This window comes from Dromaius novaehollandiae, chromosome Z (genome assembly GCF_036370855.1).
Source record: "Dromaius novaehollandiae isolate bDroNov1 chromosome Z, bDroNov1.hap1, whole genome shotgun sequence".
Lineage (NCBI taxonomy): Eukaryota > Metazoa > Chordata > Aves > Casuariiformes > Dromaiidae > Dromaius > Dromaius novaehollandiae.
Window position 1 is genome coordinate 19,975,493 of NC_088132.1, and position 23,960 is coordinate 19,999,452.

At 39.7% G+C, this 23,960-nt stretch overlaps 1 protein-coding gene across 1 annotated transcript; it reads left to right on the forward strand.

Annotated features, from left to right (window-relative positions):
* The first annotated feature begins 1,494 nt into the window (after positions 1-1,494).
* Positions 1,495-23,282, forward strand: LURAP1L (leucine rich adaptor protein 1 like). Its single transcript, XM_064501604.1, has 2 exons — positions 1,495-1,900; positions 21,939-23,282. The coding sequence occupies exons 1-2, from the start codon at positions 1,703-1,705 to the stop codon at positions 22,311-22,313; spliced, it is 573 nt and encodes a 190-aa protein (XP_064357674.1). The 5' UTR covers positions 1,495-1,702; the 3' UTR covers positions 22,314-23,282.
* The last annotated feature ends 678 nt before the right edge of the window (positions 23,283-23,960 follow it).

A 23,960-nucleotide genomic window follows, 5' to 3' on the forward strand; every position in this document is an offset into this window, starting at 1 on the left:
AGATGGAAAGCCTGTGGGAGATGAGAATCAGGCCATCAGATTAGCAAACTGTAAATACATAAACATACAGAGTTCATCATGTAGGCTACCTTCCGAGTGCTGCTCCACTTCAGCAGAGAACTTATTTTCATTACTTTCAGACTGTTTACAGTAGGACTTGGGAAACTTTATTTACAGGAACATTTTTATAAAACTAAGTTTTGAAATTTTGGATCATTTGCTCCACTATGAGAAGGAAAGGGAAGGGAAGGGAAAGGAAAGGAAGGGAATTAAGGTAACCTGACAACTTAAAGAAGTACTCTTTCATATTTTGTTTTTAAAAAAATTTCTTCCAAAAGAAAGTTCAAACACGGTTTGACCTCTTTTATAAGGTGCTTTTTGTATAACAATAAGGTTAGATATTGTAGCAATGGTGAGATAAAGCATCTATTTAACAAGATGTTCGTAGTTCAGATAGGAAGTACATCAATATGATACTGGCTAATTCACAAAATGGCACTAATCAATATTAATTTGAGGGTATATTATAAACTGTTGTCCAAATAGCTACACATTAAAATAGACCTTTAGGACATGCTGGGGTGTTGGGGAACAGGGGGAAGGATTCTGATTTTGTGTGTATGCCTGCTTTTATCTTTCTTTTCAGAGAACACTGATGGTTTTTCTGTCATCTGAACTAAACAGTCCTGGCAAACACGAGAGACATAAACGTCTTTGCATATGTCTGAAGCAAAGCATTTCCAGACGGTCTGATTTTTTACTGACACAAAAAAGGTCCTGGCCTCAGATCAATGCACCTCTGCAATTCTCAGTCACATCTGCGAGATTTCTGCTTGACCAGACTCAACCCTTTCAAAGTTCTGCAGTCAGTAACTGCTATACTTTAAAGTGCTGACGAAATAACTTGACAGCGTGCATGCGCGCCGCTATAACACAGTATTTCGTTTCCGCAAGCTCACACGCCACTGCCAGGCTCCTGGTTGCTCCGAGGGACCCGACACCCGAGCGGAAGGGCTGCCCTTGCTCCCAACATCCCCCCGCCCCAAACGCGCCAGCTGTAGCTGCAGGGGCGCGACTTTGATGCCCAGACTGTGACACCCGACGTTTTTTGCCCAGTGGGTGTTTTACCACCGTGGCACGTTGCAGCTGCACCCCGGGGCTGAGGCGCAGCAAGGCAGGTGCTGCCTCCGGCTGGGCTGCGGCGGCTGCTCCGCTCGCCACTTCTGCTTGTTAGAGAAGGGGGAAGGGGGCAAAATAATAATAATTTGGGGGGGGGGCAAGCCGGCCTAGCACAATAGCTATGGTAGTTGTGCGCTCATAGCGCTGTCGGTGATATCGCTGTTGGATGCGGCGTCACGGCGTTTCGCGGACGTTTCCTCGCTCTGCCCCTTCCCTGCCCCCGGGAAAGCCCCGCGCGGGGCGGGAGCAGCGGGGCGGCGGCCGCGCCTCTTCTCCAGGCATTACGGTAGGCGGGCCGCGCCGCGCCCCTTCCACCTGCCAGCGGCCCTTAAAGTCGCGCGGCGGCGGCGCGCGATGACTCGCCTCGAGGTGCCCGTGGCGGCGGCGCTGGTCGCGGCCCGCCGGAACCGGACCGGACCGGACCGACGGGGGTGGGGGGGAGGGAGGCTGGCTGTGGGCGAAGCCCTCCCTCATGTCGGCGGCGGGCGGCCCGGCCGGCGGCCGCCGGTAGCGGAGCGGCGCTATGGATGCCGGCGGCCCGCCCGACCTCCGCGACGTCGAGCTGAAACTGGGCCGCAAAGTGCCCGAGAGCCTGGCGCGGCCGCTGCGCGGCGAGGAGCCCCCCGCCCGCCCCGCCGCCGCCCCCGCCGGGCCCCGCCGCCGCCGCGCCGCCGCCCTCGCGCGGCTGGAGACCAAGGTGCAGCTGCTGCGGCAGGAGATGGTGAGTAGCGGCGCCGGGGGCCGCGTCCCGGCGGGGCAGCCCGGCCCCCAGCAGCCCGGGAAACTTGGCCTTGGTGATGCCCTAGGCTGGCCTCGCTCTGTTTCTTTTTTTTTTTAAGGATTTTTTTTTTTAAGGATTTTTTTTTTTAGGGTTTTTTTAGGGGGTTGGGTGTTTTGGGGTTTTTTTTTGTTTTTTTTTAAGTAACACCGCCAGCAGGAGTCTAATTTGCAGCAAGCAAATCTCGAGCCGTCACTAGGGCGCTGATAACGCGGGGTGCCTGAGGTGTGCAAGTGCGGTTGGCTTCCAGTTTTTATCAGCAAGTGTAACTGCTGCACGGGGCCCCAAAGACACCCTTTCAGTAGTAGTTTTTTCCATGTTGCTCGCTGCAAAGCTCGCATAAAAGCAGTGTGGAATCTGATCTTGCTCGGGTGGCGATGCTGCTGGCGTCTTGTTGAGATGACTTATGCAACTGCCTTGGAGTGGTGCCACTCGCGGCTCACGGAGCAGTCCCATCCTGTGTGAACAAGTACCATGCCATACCATCGTCCCTCCACAGCCCGGCAGGCATGCAAGTGCAAAGTGGCATGGTCCAAAGGGCTGCTAAGTAGTAAGCTGGCTGGCAGCAACGAGAAATCACGAATGGATGTCCTAAGAGTTAATAACTAAAGTGATGTCCTTGACCCCGAGAGGTCACTCATATGCACTTGTGCAATAGCAAGTGTGATGTATGCTTTAAGCAGTGCTCAAAAATCCCAGTTTTACTTGTGTTTCAGTGTGACGATCACAATGAAATTTCAGTTAACTAACTTAACAAATGAAGTTAACAAAGTTAACTAAGTGCCACATTGTCAGCATCCTTCATGTTTATTTTTTATTTTTTTTAATCTTGCATAATGGTTGGAAAGTGACCTGTATGTAGTAACATAAAGATGTTAGAGGCACTTGAACGCAAAGGAAACAGATGAGGTAGCCAGGGTACTTTGTATGAATGTCTAGAGACAGGCCGACTTAGGGAATGAAGTCATGAAGTGACTTGTCCTCCTCACTTTTTGCTTTCAAGCTGGTTTCCTCATCACCTACTTTACACTTGAAAATTCAATGTCATGATCTTCACATTCCCTCTTTTTCTTGCTACCCTCAGTATGAACATCATCTAGTCTTGACATCCTTGACTGCTCCTATACTTTGTTGCTTTAATCGCTGACTTGCTCTCTTTTGCATCTAAGCTCATAGCTCATGCCGTGTAATGGGAGTCCTATTTAAATCTTCTCCCATTTGGCTTCTGTTTTGTGTGTGCCAATTAAACTACTCTGATAACTGTTCTCTGTAAAAGGTGAAGTACAGCTACTCTGTCAACATCTTTTTTGTGCTGTCAGATGTCTTCCCTAATCTGCAGCTCATAAGTGAACCTTCTTGTGGTTCTCCACTGCTCTCTGTTGTGTCAAAAAGGATTCTTCTCACTCCCAGGGGTCTGCGTGTTCCTAATCTATCTCTTTCCCTTCTGCAGGTTTCTTTGTACAGCTCTGTTCAGTGTAAGAACAGTATCCTTCCCTCAGGTGAGAATTGTGCTGTTTCTCTCAAAGTGGAAGTCTAGCCATGTGGTTTGATTTAAAGGTGTTTTATATGGGCCTCCCTTCCCTCCCCTGGCCAAACACAGATAAATTAGTCTTCAGGTCGGAACCGTTTTAGTCTGAACAGGAGGATCTGTTTTTTCAGTCTTACTGATCTCTTTTTCTGTGCCTCAGTCCTAAAACAGCGTCAAAACTTTTTATCCAGCTTCTTTTTATTTTGCTTCTATTTATAACATATCATTTTATGATTCTGATGTGTGTAAGCTTTGAGAGGCCTTGAATGTGAAGAAGAGTAGTTTATATCTGATTCAGTGGTAAACAGATGCAAAAAGAGGACAAAATGAGAAGTGTAGAAAACCACAGGTCATCTATAAAGCTTCTGTAGTTGCCCTGTGATGCCAGCTTCTGCAGCCTGCTCACTGAACTTCAGACAGACACGTCTGTGCTTTTTTGCTTGATTGCTTCAGGCTTGGGACAGGCTTTTTGTAAGCGTTTGCAAAGCAATATTATTTAGGCTCTTCTTTTCTAGTTTTGTATGCAAAACTTGACAGTGGTTGGTATGCTGGTACCTTGATCTGTGAGGCTTATCAGTACTGTCTCACTGTCTCCATTAATGAAGATCATTTGGGCTGAAATGGGTATCTTCTCTTTTTAACTTGGCTTCATATGAGTTGTACAATTATGCAGCTCAACTTTTCTCCTTCCCACAACTATTGTTTGTCACAGTGACTGTGCCTGTATTGACAAATTTCAACTAAATCTGACAGAGAAATTTTATAGATATTTCATTAGTATGTTTTGACCTGTCATTGCATTTAACCATAGTGATCTCCAAACTCTAGACTGTGGTAAGGATGTATTTTGCTGTTAACTATGTTCCCTTATCTCATCCCAACTTCTTATCTGTTGCAAGATACCTCTGTGCTCAACTGATATTGTCTGTTCAGCCCTTGGCAGTAGAGAATGAGGGAACCAATGTGAATCTGTTTATGATGCCTGGGAGTAGATACCAAGCCTTATCACAGGAAGTATGTCATCTTTCCAGTGAACAGAGTAAATTCAATTGCACAGGAATGGAAGTAGGTAGAATTTTTGCTCGCTTAAAAACAGAGGACCATCTTCTTACCTGACAATGCAGTTTGTCCTTTTGAGTTGAATGAAGTCGTTCTATTCTTCTAACCATCTAATATATGACAAACCAATGTTTATAATACTTAAGAACAAAGCAGCATCTGCTGGATGCTTCTGAGGAAAAGCTAGGTGGTGGAAGCTGTCTCACCAAGATGCCATGTGCTTGGGCTTGGAAGAGCATGAAGAGAAATATGGAAGTGATTACCTCTCATGTGTCATCTGCTGCAGGAGAATATTGAGAGATAAGCATACTATCATGCCCATCTTTGACTTGGAAATGATGCTTTTGACTGTGAGTTAAAGCACCTGACAGGTGGGTGGTGAATGTGGGGAAATCCTGTGTCTGCTGACTCAAGGCCTCAGGCTTGCATCTTGCTTCCTTAAATTATTTTGCTATCCAAGAGTACCATTCTTTTTCCTGAGGCCTGATTTTTGTCATAGTCACTTGCATTGTACACAAAGGCCCATGGGTTATCTTTCTTAAGAGGTGGACCTGCTTGGCCAGGCCACCTTCCCCTTCTCTACCTTATGTTTTCCCACCCAGACTGTGGTGGGGGTTGCACTGGATCCTGAAAATGTTTGAAGTATAAGGCTGTTGACTAGCAGGAGAAGCAAGCTGTGATTGCCAGAGTGGGTCATACCACTGTGCTTTGGTCAGCTTAGAATGTGATTAATACCTTTTACTGGCAGGTGTGAAATTTATCTGATTAGTAATGTTAAACTGCTCTCTCCTGTGGTATTTTAGGTGTATTCATCCATTGCTGGGTCAATTAACTTCTGATAGCTGGTGTATCATACTTGTGAGTTCACCATTCAATATATACACTTCAATAGTTGCACGCTGCAGTGCATAATGATACTCATTCTGAAGCCCAGACTGCTACTGCTTCTTAAGAAGTCTCATTTTGGCTTCTCAGGATCTATGACTAATCAAAGCAAGATTTTCCTTAAGACTTGAAGGAAAAGGTTGTTGAAAAAAAAAATCTTTTTTTTTCCTTTTAGTCCAGATTTTTCCCCAATCAACTTTTTATTGCATCTCAAAAGCTTAAAAAAAAAAGCAGAGTATAGTCTGTATGCTTTATGTGCAATAAAAGAGTACTGTACTTTGCCTAAGAGTGTTTCAGACAAAAAGGTGTAGTACGTTTTGGAAGAGAAAGAGTAATAGCAGTGTTGGAGCATTTATTTTGACCATGTTGAAGCTTTTAAATGAGCTCTTGAATGAGAACACTCTCAAGGATCAAGTACCGTTAACAAGTTCGAACTGGCCAAACTGAGTTTTCTGAATACAGCAGTTTTTTAGGGTGAGGTGATAGAGAAATGGAAACTATTCTATTGCCAAGAAGTTGAGTGTATCAAAATTAGGCTAAAGCTATGTGGACAAAGGTGTACTGCCCATACCCAGTCAATATTTGCCCCCCTTGCCCTCTCCCCTGCTCTAGTAGTTCTGTTTTGGTACAACTTTTTGTTCTACATATTTTTGAAAGGCTAATTAAAATGAAGCACTGACAAAATGAAGCAGAACTAATGGTGCTTTCTACTGATTGGAATTAACACAAATATGCTCATTACAATGCCAGTCCTTTTTCTTGTTCCTGTTGCATATTCCTTAGCATGTAAATGAAGGCATAGCTTGGAGGGTGGAGTAGTTCTCTTTTACCTAGCTTTTAAAAGTTTGAACAGCTTCAAATTCACGTAGATTTATAAGATACACAGCTGGGGGTCTGCCTGTATTAGTTTCTTGACAGGCTTTATAGAAAGTAAACAACTGTGACTTGAAACATCTCTTTAACACTTGCTCTAAGTACAGGCTGCTGTATACACCATTCTGTATGATAACATCAATTGACTTAATTGAAGACAAGATCTGGTTCAGTGTGTCTAGTCAGCAGTGCAAAGCTGTGTATCAGATTATGGTTTGCTATTAGCTTAATTGGAATTTTTACTTAAACTTGATTGTAGATAAAATCTTAACTATAAAATTACCAATGGCTAAGCCTCAAGCCTGTGTAGGAGGGTTTGATTAACCTTGATTTCTTGGTAAGCAGTTATTCAGTGAATACTTAGTGAGGCTCCTCTTAGTGCTAGGAAAAGGAATACAGAAAGCAGCAAAGCTGTTTTCCCAGGCCCTCCTGAAGTTCACTGAAAAAGCTTGTAATTTTTGTTCTCGTTCAAAAGTTGTCTGTCTCATACTCTGCTATTTGCATGGTGTGGTGGAGGAGTTCATAATCTTGTGATGTAATGCAGATCAGCTAGTGATACCAGCACATTCTGGTTAAAAGGAATTTTTAGACTGATCTCTAGAGAAAATGATCAAATCTAGCAAGAAAAAATTGAAACCAGATTACACTACCAGATCTTAGCTAAGCTCTCCCTCTTTTAAGACTGTCTCCGAACAAGCTTACATAACTTCATGTATATTTAAACATATCCTTTGGCAAATCTCGCACAGTGCCTTGGTAAAAGGATTTGAATGCTTGAACTTCTCCTTATTTGAAATGATTTACTTTATCATTTCATGATACTTCTTTTCTGGTTATTTGTTTCAGGGATAGGGGAAGGATTTTGGCATTGGAATTTTTGTTTTAAAGTCTGATTGCAGTCAATCTATATTGAAAAGAAGTGATGTCTTACTGAAGACTAAACTCCATCTGCACAGAGATCTACAGTTTAGCTGACTTATACTAGCTTTTATGAAATCGGTTAAAAACTGCCTGAGGAAATCTGCAGAAGGCCATAGTTTTACGTTGATACTTACGGCTAACAATAGGTTAAAAAGAACCTTTTGAGTGTGAACTGTAAAAACTTGAAATACACAATGTAAAATGCATATATTGACTAGAGGTGACTGGCCAGTAAGTGCACTTCTACCTTTTTATACATTTTTCTAACAGTAAATGGTTTAGAAAAATATGTTTTTTATTCATTTTTAAGGGTTGCATGATTCTTGGGCTCTTCACTGCCTTTCAGCTCAATCTTGTAAACTTTCCACAGTGGACACGTTTATTTCTTCAGTGTTTCAGTCTTGTCCATGTCCTGCAAGAGAGGCTGGAATCTGCAGAAAATGAGGATGAAGTTACGGGAGTAAAAAGACAGAGGATCTTAGCTGCTGAAAAACAATGGGAATTTGAAATTAAGTGCAGTTTGTCTCTTGAATTTTCCCCAGCATTTATAGCCATAACAGTTGGGCATCTTACATGTAAGCAGCACTAAAATATGGTTCTTCAATAGAAATTTGTAAAAACAAAGGCCTCTGAACAGAAAATTATGGGAGATATTGTAATAATGGAGGAAAATGGTGTTTTGAATGCAGGCATGCGGCCTTTCATTTCCAGCCCCCATTCACTTAAGTGTGGCTGCTAATTCCAAGCATGTACTAATGGTGGATTACATTCTGCCTTGCTGTCAAATCTTCTCTGCAGAATTTTGACTTCACCCACACTTCCTTACCAATGTGGAATGGGAGCCAGTATCTAGTAGGGCAACCGGACCCTCATCTAGCATCAATGTACCAATTAGTTTCTTAATTTGAGCTCCTTGCAACTATTTATTTAACAGTGCTAAGGCCACCTCAGACCCAGAGGATCTGTCTTACAGGATCTGTAATCCTATATATAGCTTTTTAAAATTATCACTGAAATGTAGATTATAGGCAGTGCTCAAAACTTGAAGCATGATTTCTGTGAATGTGGACCATCTGTCTGGAGACATACAGGCAAGTGATGAGTTTATCAAGCTCAGATGGCCTAAAAGTTGCTTTATGAAATCTTGCTCTAAAAGAACTGCAGCAAAAATGGCTATTTGCAGGTTTGTCAGAAAGCTATTAAATATATTTCCAATGTTGAAGGAACTGTTAATTGCTAAAGCAACTAAAGAAAGAGGCAGCAGAAACTTGAATTGGGACTGAAGTATGAGGACTTCCATCAACACAGAAATTGTGAACAGCAACATTACTCCAGCCCAGCTTTGTCTGATTAGTTCACTGGGTATTAGGGAGGAAAAAAAATATTTAAAAAGCCCTTCTGTAAGACTTTTCATGTGTCTGGCTTTCTTGTTAATGAGGTCTGGATGTATGTTGATAGCTTAAGATGTTGCCTTGCTGTCCTGTGGCCAGTACTGTAATTGCTTTCAAGCACAGTTTTGAAATACCATCCTTGTCATCGAAAAACTTCAATTAATGCCAAAAGAGAACCGTAGCACTAAGTGTTTAAAACCTGCAAATCTTGGTCTTTTCAGCTACTCAGAGGGCAGTAAAAGTCAAGGAAGAGGTTAATAAATAAAATAATTCTTTCTTTAATGCAGAAGGTAGGGTATTCCTAAACATCTGAACTTCGCAGTTAAGATATGACCATGAGCTCTCTGCTCTGTCAGCTGAATGACTACAAACCAGATCTGACTAGGAAATTTTCTGTGCCTGCGCTGGCCACAGTAATGCTGTTTATGAACGAATCTTTCCTTGAAGTGGTGGTGCTGTCTGAGCTTCATTTTGCTATGTACCTTAGTGCAGAGGGCCTTGGGGATGCTGGAGTGACCTTGATATCCCTAGAGCCAGGTATGCTCTTACTTTGTCTGAAGCAAGCTGTAGCAGTGCTAGGAGTAGGCAGAGACAGTACTTCTGTATGTTTCCATTTAAATAGATGTGCTATAATCCATATTGCTTTGCTATTTGTTGTTTTGTAGAAGACAGCTGTCTGACTAGGATACTTCATTCAATAGTTGTTGAATTCACAGCTGTGTAGCAGCTTCTGTCAGACGAAGACATCACTAAGGACATTGACTGCTACATGTCTTGACTCTGTTTTGTGAACTAACCAGGATAGGGGACATATGGTTTGGTTTGCTTAATGAAGTAAGCTTCCCTCCTTCTTATGGTTTTTAACATTGACTCTAAATACTTGTTTACAGCTTAGCTGTCAAAGGATGTCTTCCCATGTCTCTCACTCTCTAGTGAGAACTGGGCTGGGCCCAAGGTGACCAGTGGTCTCTCTACTGCAACCTGTGACACTCACTTCACTGAAATAGGAAAACCTAGTCGGCAGCATACCTGTGCAGTTTGTTAACTTCACTGGATACTTGACTGGGACAGAAAAGTGTTCATTATAACCAACTGAAAGGGATTTTATTGAGTCTGTAAACTACCTCACATGTGCAGCTTCAGAAGACATAAACAACTCAACTTAGTTTTAACAAATCCAGAAATAGAATTAACTGGTCAGTTATTTCATAAATATTGTGTAATGTCCAGGCAGTGAGTCCCTGTGGCTTTCCACATGAGGATAAGCATGTGGAATAAAGCGTGGTTGAGGATTCCGCCCTCAAAGTTGCTCCGAAGGTTTTCTTCCTTTCCTAAAAGGAAGTAAGAAGAGGATGCCATAGAATATATATTTTATGTATATGTATAGAGTATATTCTATGTCTATATATTCCAGTATAGCATATGCTAAAGTTAACTACTGTGTTTTTTTAGACTATGCAACTTCTCCCAGAGCTTCCGTAAGTATGGAGAGGACAATGACAGGCACAGCCATGCAACACAGTACTCGGTGTCTAATCCTTCTACTCCCTCCCCGCCAGCCTGGCAATTCTTAATGTTTATGGCTTGTCATGGGAAGAATACGACATGTTTGTTGAGTAACAGGAAACACAAACTAGCTAAGTGGCTATGGAAAGTTATCTGAATGTTACGTTTGCTGTGCTGTAAAATACACTCCTTGCAATACTGTATGGCCTTGCTGGGTGCTGTGCCAGGTGAAGTGAAAGCATTTGGTGCCAGTAAAGCAGTGCTAAATTGCTGTTTAACTTTTGGAAGGTTCAGGTTCTATAAACACTCTATTGGCTTAATTTATAATTTTATTCACTGTTATTAGATACCAGATGTGTTCATAACTAAAACGTTTCCAGAAGGAGAGCTATCTTACTACATTGCTGCTTTGACTGTGCCCTCTCTATATGAAGGAGATACACATCCAAGACTTATGGTGTAACAAATGAGTTGAGCATTTTCAAGCTCTCATGTTTTGACCCCACAGTTGGAAGAAAAAAGAAAAGCTCTGCTTCTTTCCATTTTTCTATCTATATTATATGTATTTTTTTTCTGCCTTCCATCTGTCTCCCAATGGTTTAAAGGAATGTTCTGTTTGAAATAATTGTGTTGCTTCTTGTAACTAAGATATGTTCTTATAAGGCATGGCAGATGCTCAACACAAATAAGACAGTACTCTCTTAATAGTGTTTGCTAGAAAGGTGGTGTTTAGTTTCTAAAACTTCAAATTCAGGGCCTGACTGCCCCAGTAATCGAGTGACTAGAAAGACCAGTCCTAATTACAAGAAAGTGTGACACATTTTTATGTAAACAAAAGTAGGACCTGCACCAGTTTTCTACCTGTGCAGAAAACTAACAAAGTGAATAGTTATAGTCCATTCTGGGAGAGGACTAACAAATAAATTTGGAAGAGTGCCTAGAGAATGCCTTTTGCAACCACGTCACAAACCCTGAGTTTGTTCTAAGTTTGGCTGATAATAAAGACCATTTTCTGTGTTGGACAAAGCCAAAAATATGTTAGATAAAAGAATGGTAGTGCAGTGCTTTTTATGTAGTTTGGTACTGAAGAAGCCTTTCCTTGATCAGGAAGGTCTTCTAAATAACAGAATTTGGATGGATCTGTGCAAAAACATGACAACTTTGGGAAGTCATGCAGGGAGGGAGTCCTTGCAAGTTTGGACTTGGACTGTGCTAGGCTTCACGAAACTGTACAATGAGGAGAAGAGCACACATGAAGCCAGAGGGATAGTGCCTTCACAAGGCTACTTCAGCCACTGCAATCATTAATTGATTAGATTAACCATACAACTTAGGAGGATTTTCCCTTGCGCTGAAATATTTTCATCACAAGTGGTGTCCTGTGGTGTGTTCACAGCGTTACGCAGTTTGTAGGAAAAAGCTCTAGGTCCTGCAAGAGCAAAGGAGAAAGCCTCTCTGCAAGAGAAGAGCAGTAATACAGGCATGCCAAAACAGCACTGATTCAATTCAACATCAAATGCCAGTGGACTTGATGCACTCCTGCTTTCGTAGCGCCTGGTGTTGTCTGTCACTGGAACAGTGGGGTAGAGCTGCGGCTGGTGTTTGCCCCACAGGCAGACCATTAGGTAGCAAGAGCTGGTTGTGCATTCACCAGTGCAGAACGGCAGTCCTCCTGTTTCAGAGGAAAAATAATTGTGACCCAGACAACAATATGATGTTTGGGGCTTTCTTTTTGCTTGTTTTTTTTCCTCTCCTCCACTTTTGTTTTTGTGCTCAATTGCAGTTTAATGACAATATTACTTCAAAAGAGCGCTTCTAGGGTACAACCCTGCTTCTCTTGTTCAGTCTGACTGTTATGGCCCAGATTTCCTTGTCTAGTTCTTCTCTTCCCAGGTTACTCTGAAAATTGACAGAAGTCATATTTGTCATCTCCTAGTCATCTTTGTGGAAGTCATGCACCTTTATTTCTGCTCCACAGCTAGTTTACAACCAGTATTTCCTTGACAGAATTAAAGTAACCAATTATCCTGATTGCATCCACTTCAACTCGTGCCACGGGAAAGTGTGCTTGGTAGTAGTGATTAATATTCTGTGCTGAACCACAATAAAACCACAGTGTCCCAGTAGTCTGCTATATAGAAATCTTTGCTAAGAGGCTTTTGTATTAAAAGAACAATATGACAGGAGCAAAAAATTGTGTAGGAGAAGTAGAGATCCACACCAGGCAGGATGGGTAATGCTTATTAGTCAGAGGAGGAATCAAATAATGTGGAAGGACTGGTATACAGAGTGCCTGTTTTTGCCCTGGAAGTTTGTAGTTTATGATTGATTTCTGCTTCTGCCTTCTGCGTAGGATTTCTGTTTGTTTAATTTTTAGTAAATACTTTCACTTTGCCTGGGTAATCATGTCTTCATGACCTGCAGAATGGATTGCTTTGGTGTGTTCCGTAAGAGTGTACATACGGAAAATGCCCCAAACTGCAGCTGGTATAGACTGCAGCAACTTAGTTAGACTTACTGGCGAAATTCAGTGTTTCAGCTTGCTAGAAATGGCACTAGCTTCCTGTTTGCTTCTAGATTTTTAACCTTGAGATCCAGATGCAAGTTGGCTGCTAGCTGATTCTTTCTCAGTGGGTGAGAAAGAGCTAAATTATTTGTATATATCTGGAAGTTTACAAGAGTGTTTTTTGGTTGAAAGGCTTGAAATAGGCAAGTTAGTTTCTTTGTATCTGAAAGATCTCAAATTTGTTAGTACATTGATGGGCACAAAGCCTATGTATGGATAGTACCTTGACAGGATGGTGATGACACTGGTGGGGAGGTCTGGATGAAGCTTTCATTAAAAATAAAAATACCCTATTCCTCATGAATCTGAAAAATATCCCACTTCTAATAGTCCCCACAGGTTTTTTTTGTTTTTAAAAAAAACCCTTTGTTTGATAAGATGCGGAGTGTTTTCATTCACTGAGTTTGAAAACATTTTTTTTAGCATGGAAACATTATTTTCTTACCTTTTTCACAGAGAAGGCAGTGATCAGCATATCACTTTGTAACTCTTCATTAAAGCAGTGCTGACGGAAGATAAGAAAATCATAATTACAAGGTTGGCTTGAAGCTCCTCTTTATTCTTGTTCAGTTAAACCTTCAATAACTAGGATGGGAGTTTGCTGTTAGCAAAGATTAGGTTGTTAGAGTTTAAAAAAAAAAAAAAGAAAAAAAAAAACCCACCTTTTAACAGGCTCATCTCCAGGGCCACAGAATTTTTACAAACAGAATTCCACTTTGAACTCTGGGGAAATTCAGACAAAGATTTGAATTTTTTGAAACTCATGCATCTCTCTAGTGGTATTATGAAACCAGACTTGAATTTTGAGTGTTCAGATTTGTCCCCAGTATTAACATTGTCATGTCTCAGTTCTGACATGAATAAAACAAGTGCTTTTTTTTTCCCCTTTTAAAAAAATTAAGAAGTTGAGGTTCACTCTTCTGTAGGTAAAAGCAACATTTTCACACTTTGGATATATCTGTAAGCAAAACCTGTGATCTTTCACTTCTTTAGTTCCATGCTTTTGAGCATACTTACACAGTGTTAATATTTAAACCTATTAGGTTTAGAGGGATGAGCAGGGCTGGAGTCCTTATTCACCTAGCCTAATTCAGAAACGAACAGATATTTTCTCCAGTATTTCAACATGCCTTTTTAAGAGCATGTTTAGGTCAAGACAGACTTAATGTAATGCAGTGAGTTAAGCCTGCTATATATAAAATCCACTGAAATAAGTCTAGATATGCTGTTGAGCCACCGTGCTGTCCAGTGTTAGTAGGGAAGCAATGTACAGTCTGTGTTTTGGCTGAACCCGAATGCATCCCAACGATTCTGTGACGGACCATCTACCATAACGCTTTTTGACACCAGCAGCCATTTCTTGCTGCTGCATATTGACCTGAATGCTTGCAGTAGTATTATCCTATCTGTCAATGTATGTGGGTCCATATTATGGATTTTTCTGGACATTTTCACCTCTGTTGTAGGAGATGTATTTGTAAGGTTAGATGTTGCTTTTAGAATAGTGCTGTGTGATATTTAGAAATATTCATAAAAATCTTAATACTGATTAGAAGCTTTCTGTTCTTCTCAAACCACTACAGTTCCTGACCTCTACCTTTCATGTTCATTCAACTGGGCTTTAAAATAATCAGTAGCTTCTTTTTATATTTACTCATCCTTTTGATGCTGGATGTTCATCACTCTGAATTCTGTGGTCCTTCAGTATTTTAAGAGCTAATTTAGCTCTTATTTTTTCGGGGGGGGGGAGGGAGGGTGAAGAAATAAGGACTTAATTAACTAGCCTTTATTCTTCCCCACTGCTTGTTTTTTGGCGTATAGCATGTTTCGCTCCAATGGTAGCCATCATGGATATTTAAACTTGTAAACTTGTATTATACTTCAGCATACAGGATACTTCAAACAGTATAATGTTAAAAACAAAATAAGCTTTTTGTACCCTACTGAAGGAATTATTTGTCCAAATCATCCAGATGTTGCTATGTATTAATGGGAATGGCAGACCACCCATAAATAATTGCCAGAAAAGGATCATGTAAATGCCAGGGAGGAGGAAAGGCCTTGAGATCCACCTCTTGATTACAGAAATAATACATTTGCACAACTTGCTGATGTTGATGGTGTGTATTTTCTTGTCAAGTCTGAAGGGGATCAATTAGTATGTATAAAATTAATACATTAAAATAGGGTGGTGAAAGGGAAATGTGAATCACTAATATTGTAATTTATTATACCAGAACATAACCATACTGACACAGTATTTTGTTCATATATTTGCAAAAAAAGTCTGTGAAACCTGTTCATTAAAAGATTCTTACTGCTCACTGAGCTAACTTGCTGTCTCATCAGGTTGCTCTGCCTCATGATTATTTTGGAAGTGGCTCAGATTTGACCTACCCACTTCCTCACTTTAAAGAGTGTTTGGTTTTGTGATTTTTTTTCTAGGTGCTTTTTCTTTCTCTGGCATTAGGTAGGGTTCTGTTATAGAAAGAGAAACTTTTACTGGCTTACGGTTTTTTCTTTACTGTCTGTCCTCCCTAGTTAAAAAGCACTGTTCTCAAAGCTGTTATGCTGTTACTAAGTTTTACAGAAGGACCTGTAGAAATATTTGTCATAAACATTCAGTGCAGGGTTGCTTTGGCAGTGCAGCAGATTGAAAAGACATCATGGTCAGGCTAGAGCCTCTCTTCAAACTGACAAGATCAAGGGGGCAGACAGAAACTGAAGACTTAATGACTGCTCATTTTCAGCACGGATTTAGGTGATTGTGGTGAATGCTGCCTAAAAATCTACTATGAGGTTTTTAACTAATTTGGAGTCTTCAAGAGGAATGAGATGTTAAAAGGCAAAAATGAAAGCTACCTACAATAAATCCAGTTTCCCTTGCAGTGTATTCTTAAATCATTTCCCTATTATAAATAATCTCTTGTGCAAAAGAAGGCAACAGGTAAATTCAGGACTGCTTCTGTGACTTGCCAAAATGTTTTTATCATGAGTCATTACAGAAGTGCAGCTGAGAAACGCCAATGTAATTTGCTCAAGAGACCAGCAAACTGCAACTACAAATCAACTATAGATCCCTTAAATGTAGCTTTTGTACATGTTCCCTCATTTTGGGAAGGTTATCATAAGCCTAAAACAAAAGTGAAAGAAAGGAGAGAAGTGTCCTGACAATACACTGTAATACAAACCTATGCTCAAAGGAAACTGAAGTGCAAAAAAGCTATTGATCTAGGTATTTTCTCTATTGACTTAATTTACAGGAAGTGTCTGTTTTACATAAGTCAGTGTGAGGTAAATCACCCAGGGCATAGTAGCCCCATTAGTAACCCAGGTTGCTGCTGCCATTGCATATGCATATTAAGAAGCTGATGAAATGAGTGCTCGCAGTGTCAAGTTGATTGGGTTAGAATGAATTATTGCAAAGCATGAATTAATGTAAGTCAGTTGACTTTGCAGCGGAGTGGATGTGGGGCATTCCCGCAATTGGCAGCAGTGTCACTGGTATGTGGAGGATCCCTTCTAGCTAAGGACAGTTAATTAACCTGTGTTCTTTCCCTCTGTCATGTAAACACTCTGGCTTTTTGACAGGTGGTGCTGAAGATTGTGTTCATATTCAGAAGTCAGACTGGGCACTCTGCTTTTTCATCTTGATCTTGAAATGTCATCGCCTGGAGTGGCTTAATTATTTAAAGAAAACAATACAAACATTCTGATGGAATGGGACAGTTCTGGAGTAGGCAGTATATTTAAACGCATGCACATGCTTATGTACTAATTAAACTAAGGTGGAGCTTATGCACAGCCTATTCTTCTTACACTCAGCATCCTGTAGTTTTAAGGAGAAGCGTTTTGACTCTTCATCTATCATTTGCAGATTTGTTTTGTTTTGAACAAGTGTAAAATGGGAGCAAAAGTATTTCTTTATTCTGTGGTATTGAGTTACTCTGAGCCCATTAACCTGCAAGTGATGCTTTTCATGCTTTATGGTAGTTGCTTAAAAAACAAAGCATATTTGTGTGACCAGACTGATCTCTGTTATAAGTAAATAGCTCAGTGACTTCAATCAAGTTATGCTTGCATTCACATGCTTTGAATTTGGCACTTTAAGTCAGTCGCTTAAGGTCTGTTTAGCATGTTGTGTGTATTCTGTCACAGAGCTGTTGGTGGTGTTTCACTGGTGAGTATTATATGCTGTTTGTAGTTGCTCACTAGGTCTTGATCTGATAAGACTAAATTTCCTCAAATAATTCCACATTGCCAGTGACTGTTTATTTTATTTTTCACACTTTCACCTCTCTACTTGGAAAGAATTTTTTTGGTTACTTTTTAAATTGTTGCTCAACTTTTGTAATAGGAAAAGTGATACTAGGAAAAAAATGGAATAAACTTAGCTTTCTCAAGAAACATACTTCTCATAATTCAAAACAAATAATATTGGACATTGTTTATTAAAGTTATTTTGTTACATCTGGGATGAATTAATGGAATTCATTATTCTATGGAAAACTCTGGTAATCTGCCTTTAAAACAATGGAATGGGGAGATAGGAATAGGTGAGTGACCATAAAGCTGCATAACACTAAATAATGTGGGAAATAGAAGAAATAGCATGAGAAAATGGAAAGCTGTCTGTCTGACACACCCTAGAAAAAGGAAAACATCCGTAACACTAAAACTCCTAAACTGTTTGTCACACAGGCTTGTTTGGCATGGAAAGATTGAGCTTGTTTGGAAAATGGTCAGTACAGGTGGGTACAGTAGTATCTAGATACAGATGTAACTGGCTGTAATACCCACTTCATCTAAACTCTGTATGTGATAGTTCCCTTCTGCAAGACGACTCATGCTCTGCACCTCTGAGCTGCTGTCAGTGGGGCCCCACATTTTGCTACTGCTTCTTTCCAACCTCTGTTTTGGAATATCTGTCTAAAACTATACTGCTTCGGGGATGTAGGTCCCTCACTAACCAACCCCAGTTCAGCGTTGAGATTCCTCCCTGATATCCCGGTGTGGATATCCGCTAGGGATACTACACAGTGTATCCCATCTGGGCTGAGTGAATTAAATCACTCCCTGAATCCATTAGACTGTAAGTTTAAGTTTCCTGTCTTTCAGTGACTTATTTCACTATGCTTTGGCTAAATGATTTGTTGTGAAGGAAATATTTTGTTATACAGGCTTGTTCATTTCCTTTCCTTTTACTATTGGGCATGTTACATCACGCGCATACAGGTGTTGAGGAAAAAATGAAGCTAATATCTTTTACATAAACTTATGAATATTTTTTCCACAGACCACATTTTATAGTTACTGTTAATATCCCTTCAGGTTTCATGTAGTTAAAAGAAGAAAAAGAAATCATGTGATCCTAGGAATCTAAAAGAAAGCAAACTGCAGAAAGGAACTAGTGTTACAGACATCTTTGACAGATTAAAAGGGTTATATTGAATGGAATTTTTAGCTCTGCCATTTTTGAAGGGGAAGAGGACCCACTGTCCTTTAAGCTGGTTGGAAGTTATGTCTGAAGAACATAGAGTAAGAAAACATAAGTCCGCCCTGCCCATGGTCTGAACAGATACAGTACAACTTTGATCCAAAAGTAGGACAACTAATGTGTTGGCTGTTTTGGGTGACTGTCTGGAAGTGATAATTGTCTTTGTTAACAGCTCTAGTCATTAAGAATTTTGCTGCAAGATGGATAACCTAATCAGGTCCTTTTTGAAAGTGTTTTACATGTAGAAAAAACGTGAAATACCTCTGTGTATCTAAGTGCATATGTGTGTCTATGTATAAATTCTGTGTTAGTGTCATGTGAGTGATTTGAATATATGATGACGGTATTGCAGCTGTGGTTATGGAAGACCATAAGCAAGGTGTGTGGTGGCAGGGGTGGAAGTATCTTGTTAGAACAGCCAGTATAAGAGGGAGAAGGGAGGGAGGGAGGCATCAGCAAATTTTTAGGCCAGCCATCCCTTCCAGACTGAAGATCTTGTGCCTGAAAACTAATCTGTTTTGTACAACTCTGCTACCAAATTTTGTATTACTTGAAAGATGCTCACTGCCACTGCAGTTTCATTATTCCTTTTGCCATGGCTAGCTGCTCACTGCTAAACATTTAGGATGCTTACTGGGGGTCTGCACTGTTGTGACTACACAAACTAAAGGCTGCAGGATATAACAGCCAGCCTGTAACCAGAATTACTATTTTTTCTGTCCCATCAAAAAGTCCTTTCCACTGTGACACAGGTTTGTACCGAAAGCTGATGCATACTTGCATATGCCTTCCCTATAATGGTTCTGTGCTCTACTTTTAACTCCAAAAAAGCAGCTGCAAAAACTGTTTTGAAATACCTATATTAGATGTGAATCACTCTTATTTTTGAAATGCACCTGTTACTGTGCACAACAAATGGAGCTGTCAAACATGATAAGCTTATATTGTGTTTAGTCACTTTAACTGGATCATCTTCCCCAACAGTTGCACTGTTTTCAGCTACACAACTGAGCAGAAACTAATGTGATTCTCTGGATTGAAGTTGATAAGAGGCAAGAAATGCCGCAGTAACATTTTTGTTATCAAGCAAATGAAGTCAACCTTGTTAAAGATGACACTGAGTGGACCACTTCTTAGTGTTTGCTTTAGGAAAAGCGCACTCTTTGTAAGAGAGACTTGTGACTAAATGGCAGTTTGGAGGAGGAGGACCCAAGTCAGCAAGAATGCAAAGAATTACTCATAATAAGGCTGTTCTGCACAAATTCTGAAGCTGTGGGTGTATTTAGAGCAAGAAATGGTTTCCTGTGAACTGAATCTGAAATACATGAGTTGTCCACTTTAGATAAAAGTGACTGCTTCATTAGTGGCTTGCTGGTGCTATCTCTGTTAAGCATATACTTAATCAGCCTTTCAGGAAATTGCTGTTCGCAAACTTGCACATATTCAAGTTGCTGTCTATAGTTGCAATTGAGAAATGGGGTAATTTGCTGCTGTCACAATAGCAGCCTAGATGCTGAGCAAATGGTATATAGTGATTTATGAGTAGGAGTGGAGGAGGAGGCTTGAGCAGAATGGTTGGGAAATGGTCAATGCATTTGCAAAACCTCACATCTGAAACAATAATAGATTGACATATTTATTAAAACCATGAATGGTAATGCTAGTTCACACAGTACCAAATCAGCTAAGTTAAATTCTCTGATACTGGAATGAGGATAATTCAGAAGTTATTTCTGGGTCTAGGGGAGGAGGTTGGGAATACACATAAGAGGTAGATAAACAGTCTGGTACTAGCAAAGCATGAAATATCTTCTCTAGTATCTAACAAACATCTTTTTAACATCTGTGTCAAGTCTGTGTAATTTAGGATATTGAGAAGAATTTGGCATTAAAGTATGGAAAGAATCATTTCCAAATAGTACTCTTGGCAAAACAAGATAGAGCACTTGCTTCCTCAGAATACAGATTTCATTCCAGTCCATTGTGAATGAACAATACAGATGCTATATTTCTGTGTAATACTTACGGATGTGGAGAAGAGCATAAAATGTCTATTGTGTGGTATAACAGACCTTATTTACTTTCTCCCTTATTTCTCAGTTGAGTGAAAAATTTAACTTTCAGATTATTAATTCAAAAAAAGAGACATGACAGCATATCCAAAACTTAAAACCATAGTCCTCTATGGAAGAAGAGCATTTGACATGTCTGTATGTTAGACACTGTGGCACACAGACTTTTTTATAGAGAAATACATCCAAATTATATGTAAGTGAAAATATTTTCTAATTATATATGCTAAGTCAGTTTAATTAGCATGACATATCCATATAGTATTCTTGATTACTACAGTTAAAGGACATCGGAACATGTGACAATGTCACAAGTAACATGCTACACATGGTATCTTCATGAGTTGTTCGCTTGAAATAAATGGGACCTTTTCCCAGTGGTTTTAAACATGCATGTGCAATACTGCCACTAGGCCAAAGCTATCCATCTAGGCCTAGTTTCTCTTTTGAAATGAAGAGACTAGAAGAGTGTCTAGTGTCACATCATGCAGTTCTGAGGTGCTATCAGAAAGGGCTGCAGACCTGACAAAACTAGCATTATCTCATCAGGATTCAGTTCAGACACGCTTGCGTGACTGGATGGCTTCCGAAGAAGAGCTTTGTTTCACAAGCTCGCATTATGGATGGGAGTAGCTTCTTGGGCAAACCTTGAATCATCTTCAGTTTCTCTGATTACCTTTTCAGTATTTTCATTTGTTTCATGTGGTAAATTTGGAGGTTCCATAAAATTTCTTTGCCAGCAGTCACCCTGTTTCAGGTGAAAATCAACAAATAAAACACTTGACTTCACCTTTATGTATCATCTCACTGTGGAAAATTGAGTAAAACAGTACCTTGTTAAATGTGTCTATTAACTAAAACACAGACTCTTTATTTAGAAATTCCTGTGAAGTGCATCTCTGTAATAGTCCACTGTGCCTTACCATAAAAACTTCTGTGTGTGCATCAACTAGCACAATTAAGTTGCAGTGTAGGGCTTTGTGCTTACTGTGCCTTTTTTTATTCAGTTACGTCTTTCAAATTGTCAGTCTTTGTGTTAATCTATAAGTTTTCAACTGTGAAATCATAACCTCCATCTAACCTCAGTATAAATATTTTGAAATTTATGGTTTCAGTAAGTTGATATATATAATTTTAACTCTTAGATATATGTACACGGCAACTTGCAACATAAACCTGAGTGTAGTATGAATAATTGTTAAAGTACTACAAGTCTTTTTCTAAATCATGCATATCTGAACTTTATATTACTCAAGTAGCCATAATAAGGAGAATTTGGAGTGAATGCTGCCTGCATCTGCTAAATAGCTGACTGTAATTTTAAACAAAGTGGGTCTGTATCTTCCTTCTCTCAGTAGTAAAAGGCTACTCCAAAGAGTAGTAATAGCAGCTGAGCTTTTAGCCAATAGCGTTGTACTAATGTGTGCACAAGTCCTGTAGCTGACTAGTATAAAATAAATACAATATTAATGAAACATGTAGTTCATCAGGTTCCCACTTGAACTTTACTGAAAGTATAATATAAGAAAATCTTTTTTTAATTATTTGAATAGATTTGTCCTAGACGTGGAAAGTACTCTTTTTTTTTTTTTTTTTTTTTAAACCCCTCCATTGCATCCAGCCTGCTATTTAAAGTTTGATTTAGAAGAATGGGTAACATTTTTAATAACTTCTTCCTTGTAGGTTAATCTCCGAGCCACTGATGTCAAGCTTATGCGCCAGCTACTCATCATCAATGAAAGTATTGAGTCGATCAAATGGATGATTGAAGAGAAGGCTATTGCCAGCAGAGGTAGCAGTCTGAGTGGCAGCCTGTGCAGCTTGCTGGAAAGTCAGGACACATCCCTCCAGGGCAGCTGCAACAGTTTACAAGACGGTAGTGATGGACTAGATGGAATATCAGTGGGGAGCTATTTGGACACTTTAGTGGATGATGTACCTGGTCACCAAACCCCCTCAGATATGGACCAATTCAGTGATTCTTCTATTTTAGAGGACTCGCAGCCCCTGCATAAGCATCCTAAAATTGATTCTGATGAGTACTACTGTTTTGGGTAATAAAAACAAGTTCCAGGGGGCACATGTGCACTTGTATTTATCTTTTTTCTTTGCTGCTATTTTATTTCATGTGCAAAAAGACCAAACTTCTCTTGGAACGAAAACATACTTTGATTCCACTTTTCTGTTGCTCTTAACACATTTTCTCTTAGGTGAGTTAGCATCTCTTTTCCTCTTCCACTTTTCTTTTTCTTAATTTATTGTTGCAATTTTTCTTGTTTTAATTTTTTTATAATGCTATATTTACGAGTTTTTAAAAGTGGTGAAGGAAAAGCTTTAGCTTTAAAATGAGACATCAGGAGATGAGAGCATTGATTTTTGTACTGGTTGGCAATAAAATGTCTTCTGATAACCATATGTTGTAGTAAACTTTCTTGACTACCACATTTTGCCTTTCCAAAGACACTGTTCTTATTCAGCCTTAGGTCTTAATATTGACCTACAAAATAATACTGCCTTTTGTAAACAATGATATTTGATCCAGTTAAGCTGTTTTCATTTGGAGTAAAAACTTTTCCAAACTTTTCTGTGTGGAGTTCCTTTCTTCATGGATGTTCTTATCATATTTGTCCATTTATGACCTTAAACTTAAATTCTTGGCTTCACCAATGGTCTGGAGAGGTGAGTTTCAAGTACTGGAAACTCTACATGAGAGTATGTTTCATTTCTATGTTGACTGCCTTTCATCTTCATTGAACTTACTGCTTTTATAGGCACAGTGTATATCTGGAAAAAAATGAGGGAGGCATCCCATATTCAGAATATCCAATTTTAATACTTTGGATTCTGGGCCAAAAATCCTTGGCAGAGTTATTTTTAAAAATATAATTTAAGCTCTTGACACTTTTTTTTATCCTGAAACTTTGAGGGACTTAACTGGGCATGATGAAACATTTTGCAGTAAGTGTCTTGCTAGAGACCATGTCCTGTTTTATTTGTTACACAAACATAAACTCTGTTCCTTCACAAGTTTACTGTGTGTGTGTTTTTTTTTTTAATCAAACACAATTACTAAGAGAAAATGTTGTCCTGCTGTCTTTTTTGTTTGCTGTTTTACAAGTAGGACCTTGTTTTAACCTTCTAATGATGCAGTTGAGAGCTACTGCTAAATATTTGTGTAAGAAGCATCTGAAGAATCATAAGAAGAATCTAGAGGGAAAATAGAAACAAATGCTCTCTGGGAAATCTCTGACTCTTGAGACTCCTCTGGGCCGTGCTTTCGTACAGAATATTAGGAGGCAGATCTTTGAGTTGCTTCAGAATCCTAATGAAACAAGATTTTATCCTCAGACATCTCAGAAAAATAAGAGGGAAAGAAGCAGTATTGGACTCTCATGAAGAAATTAATGAATGTAAGTTTCTAGCTTACAGGTGGTAGAGATGTGGATCTTAATCGTTTCTGATCTTGTATGTATTTTTATTCCCAATAAAGCCAAGAAAAACCCTCACAGAAGAAATTAAAGTTTGCCTATTACAATACAGGCTTCCCATTTGAAGTAGCTTTTACATGATCTGAAGGAATAAAGTCAGTACATGCAGCAGTCAAAGTCTGGCTGATTTTGAGATACAGTAATAGTTGAGCAAGGTTTCCATGGGCCTGTCTTGTATAGTCTCAATCAAGAAAATGTGGAAAAGAGGTAAAAAGTC